General features: G+C 41.2%; 1 protein-coding gene across 1 annotated transcript in view; it reads left to right on the top strand.

Moving 5' to 3' along the window:
• The window catches only part of LOC112559653, a gene marked incomplete at its 5' end in the record, with an annotated part of 12,750 nt that extends 7,755 nt beyond the window's left edge, over positions 1-4,995 (top strand). The window contains one exon of the mRNA XM_025230988.1: positions 4,915-4,995. Coding sequence (XP_025086773.1) covers positions 4,915-4,995 — 81 coding nt within the window. The remainder of the gene's footprint in view (positions 1-4,914) is intronic.
• Between the last annotated feature and the right edge of the window lie 8,859 nt (positions 4,996-13,854).

Below are 13,854 nucleotides of genomic sequence, written 5' to 3'. Positions count from 1 at the left end.
ACACGTTAAAGTTGGAGAAGCGAAACGTCTTACTCAGATTCTACGGGCATGAAATGGGAATGAAAGACAAAAAGGAGGAAAAGAGCAGAAAAGAAGAAACCATGTACCGCGTTGGCTGCCATGATTTCAGTGTTGATAATAATCAGCCACGCCTTGTATCACATATGCAGACCCGGCTGGTGATAGTTTTTTTTTTTCTAACGATTTAGCATATGCTTGGCGTCCACCTGACAGAAGCAGATTAGCATCAAACTTTTGAAAGCATGCAATATAACGTATTTGACACGAAAAAATCACTTTCTTCATCAACTTTTAGAAAGGACAAATGGTAATTACACCGAAGATCAGTATTTAGTTCTTTAATTAGTTCCTGCTTTTGTATTTTTTTGGTCGTAGATCAGTTTCAGAGGGTGAAATGAGAGGATTAAGAGGAAAGATCGACTCAGCCCATTCTTTTTACATAAATATATATATTCATATTCTACGCATCATAATGACTCATTCTTTTGATGATTATGTCTCTTAATTAAGACAATCAAATCTAAATGTTGTGGAAAATTTACAGCTAAACATTTATGCATCAGAACACGTGCTGTGGTGATATATGTGTGTGTTCAACCAGCTAAGTGATATCAGCAGAAACTTGTGAATCACCATTTTATCTACAGGCCCACAGATTTTTTTCCTTTTCATTTTACTTTCTTCGTACAATTCTCTTAAAACTAAAATTAAGATAAATCATCGGACACGTTTTATTGATTAATTTCATAAGCGTAGCATTAATGTGTCCCCACAGGGCAAGCAACTCGCTCTGGCTAGCAATCGCCAGGGAATGGTCTGCCCCTGCTGTCACTAAAATCCAGTGCAGGAACCGTCTCGGTGTCCTGCTGGGCAGAAAAGTCAATGGCTGTATGAGAGTCGAAACGGTATGTCTGTAAACTGCAATGCGTAGTCCAGAGGCACTAAACGGGTAAATGGATGATTACACTCGCCTGAAATATTAGATTATGATGCCTTCGAGATCCACTGGAATGGGTTGGGAGAGAATCGAAAGTTATTAAGTACCCCCAGTTATGTGTGTGTGGGAAGAGAGAGAGTCGACGTGTGTGGGTGATTCGCATGTGTTTTCGATGTGTGTGTGTTCGCGACGCCGTGTCCTCTTACTTCTCCGTCATCAACTCCACTTCCACCGCAGATGTAACGCAGTGGCGTGTTCTGTTGTGGGTAATCAGTGTCGATCTACTCAAAGTAGTCCACTAGTAATGGTCACGAACAAAACTTATGCAAGTCGTTAGGCCTACCCACGCGCCCTACAGGACCCCGTGGAGTCTAGTCCTTTTGTTATCGCCTGAATCCATTGATTACCAAACAGCTGGCGTGCAGAAGAGACAAAGAAAAAAAAAAAAAAACACCACACCACAACCACCATTACAAGAAGTAAAATAATGAGGCGGGTACCCGCACGACATTCTTCCAGACAATTTCCATTTTTCAGCCTGTGTTTGTTGACGATTCAGACCCTTGACACGAACGACCAATCCGGATGGGCGTTCTCAGTTTAATTATTGTTGAGTTTTAATGCTGAATTAGAACAAATATTTCCCTCCTACCTGCAGGTTGTGAAGCAAGCAAAACTAAAGAAAAGTGCTGCACATTAATATTATACTTTTGGAAACTGACTAATAGTCCACCGAACCAAGCTTACATTTCATTTCTAATCAACCGACTATGAGTTCCAGAAACTGCGATCGTCCTCCCGGATGTTCTCTCATAATGAAGTAGAAGGACTCGTACAGATGGACCCAGCAGTCCAGTTTGGAACATTTTCCTGTTACAAATAGGATGGATAGTTGAAGAATTTGTGAAATATATCCTAATAAGGATTGATCTACAATTCAACTTTTCGAAATTTGTTTATATTTTCTGTTCAAATCTCGTACATGCAGAGACCTTTATGCAAAGTTCTTTTTCTGCTGCGAAGTCAAAACTCGGACTGAACTGCTAAGGCTTCTGCAATGGTGAACTATGGCACCACTGGCATTCTGTGAAATGGCTAATATCCCAGTGAGCTTAAGCATCAGAGACATTTCATTGCGAAAACCGTAGACTCTGTTGCAACATACTTAAATAAGAGAAGAAATAATCCGTGGCAGAATATATGAATGCATATGGACCCTGTTTAAATCGAATAAGTGAAAGCTGAGGTAACTTGAGAAGATGAATTCAAGATCAGAAAAGTTGACCTTGTGTGTGTGTGTCTGAGAGTTGAGAGAGAATAGGAACGGAAAAACGAAGAACAAGCGAGAGGAACAGGGGAGGGAGGAAGGAGATGCAAGCGCACGAGAGGAGAGGAGATTTAAATCTCGAACTCAGAGGAAAGAGTTGACCCTTTGCAAGGATCCAGGAGCAGGCAGCATGTGTCTGTTTCAACCGATCGCGCACCGACTCGCAGAAAGAGACAAACTGCGACAATAAGGCCGAAACCGGTTCACCACAGCAGGCAATCAGAAAAGTCGTTCTTGTGTGAAATAGGGCACTAAGTCCCAGAACCTATTTTAAAAATCTGAACTCACATCCTTGGAATCCTGGCAGAAAAAACCTTATCCAAAAATTTTTGTGTTCAAACACGCTTCCTGTGAAGCAGTCCAATACTTGGAAAATAACATCTGAACAATACATTTAAGGAACATGTTGGACATAACAGCGAGGCTGACGAAAAAATTAAGTTGGAAAAAATGTAGGAAGATAGAAACACAGGAAACAAGTAAAGGGTCAAAGTCTTTCTGAGCAGCGGTGACGTGTACCTGTGGTTCAGCACGGGCCGATCCCGCTGCTTAGGCTTTAACCTCTTTAAACCCTTAAACCTCTTGAACTGTACCTTCTGCTGCGGTGATACAGCGACCTTTGCGCAGACTGGAGCATGAACAAGAGCTCCGCTATTCTACAGCAAACTTACCACATCATATGTGAATTCGTTTGTCAAATAAGCTGCCTCACTTAACCCAGATGGAGTTGTGGTCGTCAAGCTGTATGTATAGTGTGTTTATCTTTTAATAGGACTTGATCGGGTCTTCGAGCTCTGAACGTGTACAGACTAAAAGGCGTAAATCATCTATGAAATGCGAATCATTTGTTTACACATTAAATGAAAATATATCTTATAAATAGAGATATTGGAATAGAGATTAAAAACACACGAGAAGACCGCAGCATGCAGACGACAGAAGGATAACTTTCAACGCGTTCTCACGTGCAATCATTCCACGCTGCATGTTGATTATTTGATCTGTCGGCGATGAAGTTTCGAAGCAAATTCTGCTGCTTACAACGACTTGCATTGGAGAGAAAGTGAGTATCACGCTCGATCGATCACCTGCAGAGGACCACCATAACCTGCCCACCACCCCAGCCTCGCGGGCGAATGTTTCTTCTGGTTGCAGCGGCGATTGAGATATCAGGCCATGCTAGCGGAAGCAAATTCACTGGTTGTTGAAGAAATCCGAACCACATGAAACTGGAAATCGGCCTCGATAACAAAGTGGCGTTTAACAGATCTCTACATTTCTTTTTCTCTCAAGAATGAATTTTAAAAGAATTAAACCAATCTGACTTCGTCTGCTTAGCATACTAATTAACCGTGGAGTAATTATTTTTTCTTTGCCTAGTTCATTATTCTAAATTTCCATTTATATTACTTTTCTTTTTTCTTGCGTTTAATTTTGGAGAAGAACAGTGATAATGTTCTTTGGCTGAATTGTGCCATCTCCCAGATTACTCAGGCACGCCAGATTACAGTCTCACGTGAGATCCATTATATTTCGGGAAACTTTCTCCTCCTTCCGAGGCACTCCAAAAGGTCATCAGCGCATGGGCTTATTTTCTCCATCTTTGAAGGTCATCCATTAGTAACCCTTTGATTGAGGGACATTCATAACCACGCGAGCTTCCGTCGGTACGATCCCTTCTTCGACCTCTCGTCGTTCAGAAAAAAATTTCTGTGAGTACAATTTTCTCACAAGCAGCATCAGGTCTCTCGTCTTTCACAGAGAAGAAAGAATACAAAACGTTATCTCATGAAGCTGCTTTAATGGAAAATCATAGTCAGCGTGGAAGATAAGTAATCTGGCAATGAAATGTTCGGACCTACCGAGTTACAGCTAGGTCCAGACAGGGAAGAGTAATCGAATGCGTCTGCGGTGGCCACATAATGGTTTAGGTTCTATTTAAGACGCAGCTGACTACAGGCTACACTTCCATCCTTTCGCTGACATCAACCAACTTCAGTACCCGAAGGTCAGAGTTGCTAAGCAGATCACAAGACGAGAACTGCGTGCATCTCGAACGTTCTAAATGGAAGCTACTCATGGACCAAGCAAAAGGTCAGAAAACTAAAAAAGAAATAACTGTCTTATTTTGCAAGAGGAAAGGACCCGACATTAGTCTGACATTTTTGCTCACTGCTGACGTCACGTAGAGAAGAAGAGAAATCCAGTTAAAATCTTTAGTATAGAGAGGAATAGAGTATTACCACCGCGACACCAAAGGGGAATATGTCAACGGTCCACTGAGCAGGAAAAGTAGATTAGTCTGAACAAGTGATAAAGCACGACAAAAATCTGTCTGAAATCACACGGCCACCAGATCTACACCGCGGCAAGAATGATGTTTATTCATTTATTTAGCCTTCTTCATTATTCCTTAGCCTGGTACCAAGATGACCAAAAGATGATGGTCCCGGTCACGATCTCCAGCTCTACAAAGCAACTTTACTTCCACAGTGCGCTACGAGAAGTCAGGGCACCAACGGTGACGCATGCGCAGACAGCTGTACAAAAAAAGGCAGTTCCTTGATTGAGACGAAAGCATGAGCAGAGAAAAGGTGTTCTGCTCATTGTCAATTGTGATATCTCGCAGATCGGGACTGGTGTTGTTGATGCCTTTTTACATCTGGCTGCGCTATGGCTTGTCACCCGTGACCCTTGTGTAAAGTTCTGATAAAGCTCTTGAGATACGTGGACACCGAACTGGTTCGTCAGGAGGAGAAACAACTGGACCGGAAGCGTGGCTTATTATGCTCCCACATGAGCCTGTGTGAAGTGCGTCGGTGAAAACAGCACACTACTTACGTTTGCAAACCCAGCTTTTCCTCTTTGTCCACCTGGGCGTTGACCCCTTCCAAGGTCCTCTGAATCAGGTCTGAGACAAATGTGCGCCGGGTCACGTGGCGAAACCAGATAGCTTGAGTCGCTTCACTTATTGCGAGAGTGGCAAATGTTCTCTATTCAAATCTATGTTTCTGCTATGAGAATGTTTCAAGCAATACGTGTTTCTGTTCTCATCTTGCTCTCTCACTCATCGTAGGTCTTGTTTTCACGTAAATTCTGACTTAGTCATTAGAAGACTCGGTACCACTCGTAGTGACTGTGTCATTCGACATCTGAGCTTGTTCTTTTTCCATCAATGTTTGTCAGAATCTTACATATCTTCTACTATGTACAGCACAATGATAATTCTTTTGCTAATAGACTATACAGAAAATACGTTGTTGACATTCGAGAAAGAAAAGTAACTGAGTTTCTGAGATCATTTGAAGCTGCCGTTTACCGCATTGGAGTAGTGTCTTTGCTTCTTCTAATGCCCCATTTGGGGGTGAGATTTGTTTTTGTGTACTGTATGACTATACACGCGCAATTACGTCCGTTGGTCCTCGAACCTGATGAACGAGACGGCATTTCGACCCCCTCCTGTCAAAGCTTTTTCTTTAGATCCGATCTCGCTGTGAGCTACGGCAACAGTATATGAACCCTCTATTCTCGAGATGCAGACCCACTTATATTGCGAAATAAGTCTTTGCTCACTAATTCCGCTCGCCGGGCAGGTCGGCGAAAGCTCGATTCTAGTTTGGCGCGCCGTGGGATATGGGGTAATAGCGCTAGAAGGCTTGCGCTGGTTCATTGCATGCCTTAGGATGGTGAAGATCGAAGCATCTTCGCGAATATTATTATATTATAGCTCAGTAATTTCACGCGAGCCATTTACCAGACATCTTTTAATAATCGAGCCCATACAATGCGTTTAGAAGTAGAGAAATTTCTTTCTTTCATTTTTTTAATTGTTTTATTGGAGGCTTCAGCCTTGCCCTCTTCTATTGATATTCATTTTCGCCTCGATGAACAGTTGGGACTCGGATGATGAGTTATTTTAACAGCCAGTCAAAATCAAGATGTTCTTAGATCAAATTTTGCCTAATGCATCCGTGAGACTTTGTACATGTAAGTTGACAGAAGAATAACATGACCAAGTGAACGGACAGTTTGTGATTAGCAAATTAGCTTAATTGGTAATTTAATTGTGAATATCGAGGAGCTAGAGTGCATTTGGTTGAACGATAGAACTGATACCATGGACAATATTGTTTAGATACATATTAGATCAGACAAAGGCTATATGGCCACATTAACACTACTCCTCTTTGATAATCTTCTAAAGCTTTCGAATATGTGAGCTGATGTTGATATGCCGAGGAAGTTGCCTTTGGGCTGATCAGAGCAAACAGCAGGATCAGTTGCGAAGCAGATCTGCCCTACTGTTAAATTATTTAGTATTGGGTATTCCTCTGAAATTATCATTCTGTATCTTTCGCCTGAAATGACTTTCTGATAGTCTGAGAGAACAGTACTGGTTCTCTCTGATGAGACGTAAATAAATTACTGTAATGTGATATGAATAGCAGGGTTTAGAACAACTCTATTCGAATCTGTCGAGACTTTCCTGCCAAGATCATCAAATTCCCGACCACAAGACTTTAGTGCAACCGCAAAAGCAAACCAACCAATTAAAAAGGAAAATTAATAACAGACATCATTAGATATTTTAATTATTATTCAACCTAGTCTTCAAACCAAGATTGCCGAAATCATTCACTCTAGTTAGAACAAAAAAAAGTTATTGCACCTCTACCGAAGGTGAGGGAAGATGAGAAGATACTAGAAGATAATTTTAGAGAGGAGGATGGCTAATGTGCTTTTATGGATGCAGTGTGTGTGCGATTGAGGAAAATTAGTGTTTTACGCAGACCTAAGCACTAAGTATATCATCATTTATTAGCATCAAATTTTTTTTGTTTATACTTCAACAAGTAGATAACATCAAATGCGTTCTTCGATTAAAGGGTATCTACAGAGTTTTCGTTGGTGTTAATAATTATCTATATAATTTTAAACAGTACATGGTAACATTCTTTACATCGCGAATTACACGCCAGTAATATTAAGAGTAGATAACAGGTAATCATTTCACTAAATTATGCACATCATGTGTTGCTTCGTACAGTACTTAGCACAGTCACAGTTTGTGGCGGATCTTCTGTGTGTTCGAAACATTAAAGCGTTTGCTTTAATTTTTACCTGTTGGGAAGCAGTCTTTATGCTCAAATCATAATATTCATCTGAGTAATGGGGGGTATGCTTAAAAAATCAAAGGTAATTTAGTTGTATAGTATGGGCAGGTAATCTCTAAAAATCCCCCTCATGGGTCAAGCGAACTCCCCCCATTCCCCTATCCTTCATCCCTCACGCGTCTTGATCACCTCTTTTGCAGCTGGAAGCGATGAAACGTGTTGCGTTAATTTTCCGATATCGCGCAACACGAGTAAAAGTAAGGCAGAGCCTTGAAAGTATACGGTCTCTCCGCTCTGGCCATTGTTCCCTGTGTCTTATTGCATTATCGTTTTATCAGATACATGTACACCAAAGCCTTTATACTATATATATTTAATAGATAGTATATATAATATATTCTTGTTCTCTTTCTCTCTTCATATTCAGTTCAGTAAAATTTACCAATTACCCACGTGTTGACAGTGTGGATCTACTGCATTAATTCAACAACTTAAACACATGAGGGCGCATAGTTTATTGCGACATTGCAAAATAACTCAAGGCTAAAAACATGATGGCGACAGGTAAACGTAAAAATAACGAGGGCCCAAACAGACGAAATAATGTCAAACTACAAGTAGGATTACATTAGTGAAGACGCGAGCACCGTCTCGATCCTTAGCGTAGTGGTTATCTTGCTAAAGAAACAAAAAAACAGACTTGATTAAAAAACAATTTAGTAAGGGAGAACATTGATTTTCTTCATCTTCTTTTAAATATTTGATTATATATACTTGAAAAAATAGTTTTTCAGTGCTGATCAAGGTAACAAACAAAACACTGAAGAATGGAGTATAACAAGCAAACCTTGTATGTGTCTTACGTCCCTTTGATTAGTTTCTCTGCCAGTTTGAATGATTGTTTAATGTGGGTTCTATGCACATAGTCAAAATGCACAGGTTTTAGCTTGAGTATTAATATTTAATAGCTTAACTAAGTAAATTGAACAACATTTTTGATTCAGGTGGACTTTCTGAAACGTTATGCAAAGAGACTGGTATAAACTTTACAACAAAATTTGATTGTTTTCTGGTTAATTGCTGTTTATTCGTTCGTGCTCAGCGCATTGAGATCACCTCCACACAAATTACTTGTTTACAAATCTGATTATTAATATTCTAAAGAGAAAGACAGAGATATAAGCGGACTACAGCAAAAATAATTCTTTAAAGCTTACAAGAACTGGACAATGGAGCCTAGAACCACCCAGACCAGAGACAAGCTGTATTTGAAATGACATGTTTAAAACGCTTTTATTCTTGCAGAGATATTAAGAAGCGTAGAAAAAGTGACTACACCTATTGGCAGCATGTAACAACAGCTGAAAGACATCAATGACAGGAACTCGACATCTTATGTAAATGATGCGTGAATGTATTTGGAATGAAGTCGGGTGGTAGTGTGTTCTGGAGTCGGTGGAAGTGGTGTCTCTGTAACAACGTGTGTATGACTAAATCAAAATGGATTGTAAAAAGGCCTAGGTTTACGAAAGATTTTATAGAAAAGTCGCATTTAATGACATCTTTCCAGCAAATTATTATTATTAGTTGAAGATACATGATGTCCGCATGCCTAAACATCTTTCCCTGTCGCTCGGGAGTTGACGTCTGACGACGAAATCATTTTCATTTGACACATATTACAGTTCATGTCTTGGAAAATAAAGGTCTTGTGAACCAATCCGGTTTCGCTTTGTTTTCATTGAAAAAATTTATTATGATGTGTGATGAAAGATTTCAGCGAAACGAAATCTTTAATGTCATATTTACTCGTGCGTGTGTCTCCCGCTTCTGTCTATTTTCTTGTTGTTTGTGTCGCTTAGCGCGTGTGTGTGTATTGTGTGTATTAAAGTAAGTACATGGGTTGTCGGTAACGGTTATCCCACTCACTTCACTGCTAATAACGACTCGATATCAACAATTAATTATCCTATATCTAAATTACATCGTTGTTCTGAATGTAAATGTGCCATTCATCTTTCACAAGGGGTGGGATGGTGTTTACGCCGTGCAGAACTGAGGCTATATCACGCAAGGCAGCAGCCTGCACGTGCAAGAAAGAACGCGTGCCCGAGACGACACAATGAACTCTGGCAGCCAACCATTTGACTGTGTTGGTGACAGGCGCTTAACCGTTGCGCCACTGGACCGCTCATCTTTCAACAGAAAAGCGTCAGAATTGGAAACGGAAAGACACTAGGCGAATAAATGCACAGAAAAAGTCAACTAGTGCTATGCTTCCTTTTCAGTGTGATTTTCTTGTAAACCAAAAGTTTCCTCAGAATGCATCTTGATAAAGATAACAAAAATTCAGACAAATTAAATAAACAATTTAAAACAGTGAGAGACTAGCAATTTTTTCTTCTGTTTTAATATATTTAATTTTGATATCTGTATTTGCGAATGACAACTTACCTTCAACGCTGTTATCTGCAGAGTACTAAACAAGAGTGCTCACATACAAAACTAAACAAAAGAGTAAAAAAATGAACTAAGCAAAACAAGTGCTAGTACAAGATGATTACAAGATAAAGTTTAATTGTTGTGTGTCAGAGATATGCTTTATTCGTGTAAAAGTAGTTCGCGAGGTGCTGTGTGCACGTGTGTAGACCGCTTGAAAAAAAATGTATGGGGGGATATCTCATTCATAACCCAGTGGGCGTGCAGGAGCATAGCTGATGTACGTGACACTAGTAACGACAGCTCAAGACAGCTCACCTCCAGGTTTTTCGCTCAGTGAACAGTGTGTGACATTCCAACGCAGCCGCCGAGACGGGTTGGTCCTACCTGTACAGGTGTAAATACAGACAGAGAATCTGTGCATTTAGTTCCTAGCCCAGTCAAGTAAGCAAATATGTGTTTATATTGTACTGAATTCTAAATTCTTGATTTCACGGCAAAGTATTGTTAAATTGTTTTATGAGAAAAATCTTAACGTTCAATAAGAAATCACGTGATGAGTTTAACTCAGGGAGACTAATAGTAGCAGTGAATGGTAGAGTCTCATTAGTGATTAAGTTACAGGAACTCATGTGGAGGAACAGCTAAGGAAGACCCGCTGAAACGGATCCTAACTACAGAGGGCCTGAGAGCCTTCTTCCTACACCGGCGTGACTGTCAACGCGAGGGAGGCTGGGTAGCTCGAACGATCCGGGTAGCCCTGGAAGTTTCTTCCCTTGTGGTCGTGGGTGGAATCGAGCATCTGTCGACGTTTCCACTGATGTCCAGGCAAAGATTCTGGAAGTGTCCACCAGCATTGGTGTTTCATGGAAAGTGCAGTGGCGTGTTAGTGTGATTGCTAGTGTGACAGCTCACGTGCCTGGCAGTGATTGGGTGGAGGAGGAGCATTCCTGGCGATGAGGTTCGTGAGAGTGTCCTTCATCGAGGATGGCAGATGGCAGATGACGGGAATTGTAAGTATTCATCTTGACTTATTCTAATTTTTCAGTGTAGACCAAGTCATCGGACCATATAGTTTCATGGCGATATCCCATTCTTCTAATCAGCAAGCAGACAGACGTGAGGACAAATATAAGAAACTTTACATTTGTGGCGTGAAGCTAAGAATTGTGAAATGGTGTAGTTAGCTTTGAGTTTTCTCTGTGCTAGAATTATTTGGTGTTTGACCGTGTATTGGGGCAGAGGGTTTGTGTTGTTGTCATCTGACCTGAACCAGCTTAAAAAAAACAAACACATGCCATCTGACATCATATGCGTAACAATTGGTGACCCCGACATGATTGCGGGGTTGTCTGTCTTATAAACGGTACACGGACGTTTCGCCGCCGGACGTTTCGGCTCGGCACTTCATTTCGGCATTTCACGCGGGACTTTAGCCGAAGTCAAGTGTGTGACGCCCCTTAGCTCACACATTTCTCTCGCCATTGTATCAATGTATCGTGAACTCTCTCCACTATCCCTCCTCATGTGAACCGTTTAGCTCAACATTTCTCTCGCCATTGTATCAATGTATCAGTGAACTCTCTCTCACTATCCCTCCTCATGTTTAGCTCACAACATTTCTCTCGCCATTGTATCAATGTACAGTGAACTCTCTTCACTATCCCTCTCATGTGAACCGTTAGCTCACACATTTCTCTCGCATTGTATCAATGTTATTTTCTCAAAGCTGTTGCGCATAATCTGTGACAATCAAAGTGAACTGCCTGTGAAGTCTGTGTGTCAAATTTGTTTGAAATAAAGAATTATTGTGTAATCTAGTAGTTACTTTCATTCTGTGAGAAGTAAGTAAGCTCTCTCTCTCTGACATAATGCGGCGAAACGTCCGCACACGTTGTAAACAGTTGTTGTGTGGAAGGATTGTCCTTTGAAGAGTCACGTGGTTTTTCTGTTGATGTTTATGGTTAAGTTTCACGTTTTATTCCCGTCTCCAGCTCCAGGGTCTACGGGTCTGTAAAGTTCTACCCGTAGTAAGGACTTAGCTTCTGCCTCTATTGTATTCTGTCTTTCTTTCCCTGCTACCTTCACCTTACCCCTGAGTGTGGTGTTTATTGGAAGAAGTTTGGTAGTGTCTGAGCGCGTGGTTATCTTCCCCATTAGGTTCTTTATTATATTGTTTTAAGAAAAAAAATATTTGGTTGTTCCTTAAACCTATATTGAACTTTAAATCTTGATGATAAGTAGTGTTCACAATATTACATTTAAAGAATCTGATTGCCGTTTGTTTGTTCGTTAGGATTGCTGATGTGTTTATTGCATCTCTACAGAGAAATTGCCATTGTGGGCTTGTTTGTGTTTACTGAGATTTGGATTTGAGATGTGTGTACACTCACTGCTTTGATTGATGATTGAGTATAGTTGTTTCCTGACTAGCCTTGATTGAACTAGGGCTTACACCTTGAAGTGTTTACAACTGTATTTGACTTCGGGATTTTTATTCCTTCTTTCATTTTGCAAATCATTGTGAAGACACATTTTGATGCTGTGATTACATCTCTATCCCGATTGTATTTGTGAGATAATTTGAGGTGATTTTATTTTATTATTATTTGCTATCTTTGTGTGCAACCTGGATCCCGCACTAGTATTTGATGTGATCTCATGTAAGAAAGAAGGCGACATGATAGGATTAGAAGGTAAAACTGTGACTAGACACATAATGCAGAGAGTGTCGGTCGTTATGACAGAAATGGAAGAATATTCAAGGAAGTTTCAAGAAAGATTATTTAAGGAAGTGTAGATGTGTGTTAGTGTGAACCTCCCTGAACAGAATCCGACCGAGGGAGAATGTTGGGAAGCATTACATAACGGTTGTCTGGGAAAACTGAATGACGGAGGTTGAAAGTAATCCACGACATTGATATGCTATGTATGTTTACAAACATGTATGTGTCTTGATGTAAGTTATGTAAAATTTGTTGCCACACCTTAAAAAAAAACCCAGGAGCTCCCGCTCAGCCAACAGCCAACAGCCAACAGCCAAATGATTTATGATTGATGATTGATTAAAGGATGGATAATTGATTAAGGGTAGCTGATTGATTGAAGGAGGATTGACAAATGATTGATCGAAAAACGGGATGCTTAATTGAAGGATGGATTGTGGATGAATGATGGATGCTGATAGATGTTAATGGGTGATGGATGGAGGGTGATTATTGTTGATGAGTATTTATGATAAGATTATTGCTGATGATTGATGATGAATGACGATGATGGTTATTGATGATGATTAATGACGATGATAAAAGATGATGGATGATGATAAATACAGCCAGCGAACAGCAGCCAACACAGCAGCAACAGCAGAACAGCCAACAGACAGCGCAGGAACAGCGAACAGCGACACAGCGAACAGCCAACAGCAGCAGCAACAGCGAACAGAGACAGCCAACAGCAACAGCAGCCAACAGCCAACAGCGAACAGCCAACAGCACAGCCAACACAGCGAACCAGCCAACAGCGAACAGCCAACAGCGAACAGCCACACAGCGAACAGCCAACAGCGAACAGCCAACAGCCAGCAGCCAACAGAACAGCAGCACAGCGAACAGCCAACAGCGAACAGCCAACAGACGAACAGGAACAGCGAACAGCAACAGCGAACAGCAGCGAACAGCCAACAGCGAACAGCCAACAGCATCCAACAGCAGCCAACAGCAGCCAACAGCCACAGCCAACAGCAAGCCGAACAGCCAACAGCAGCCAACAGGAACAGCCAACAGCAGCAGCAACAGCAGCCCACCAACAGCCAACAGCCAAAAGCACAGCAGCCAACAGCAGCCAACAGCAGCCAACAGCAGCCAACAGCAACAGCCCACACAGCAGCCAACAGCAGCCAACAGCAGCCAACAGCAGCCAAACAGCACCAACACAGCAGCCAACAGCAGCCAACAGCAGCCAACAGCAGCCAACAGCAGCCAAACAGCAGCCACAGCAGCCAACAGCAGCCAACA

Source organism: Pomacea canaliculata, linkage group LG3, assembly GCF_003073045.1.
Source record: "Pomacea canaliculata isolate SZHN2017 linkage group LG3, ASM307304v1, whole genome shotgun sequence".
Classification (NCBI taxonomy): domain Eukaryota; kingdom Metazoa; phylum Mollusca; class Gastropoda; order Architaenioglossa; family Ampullariidae; genus Pomacea; species Pomacea canaliculata.
This window is presented reverse-complemented; position numbering and strand designations above follow the sequence as displayed.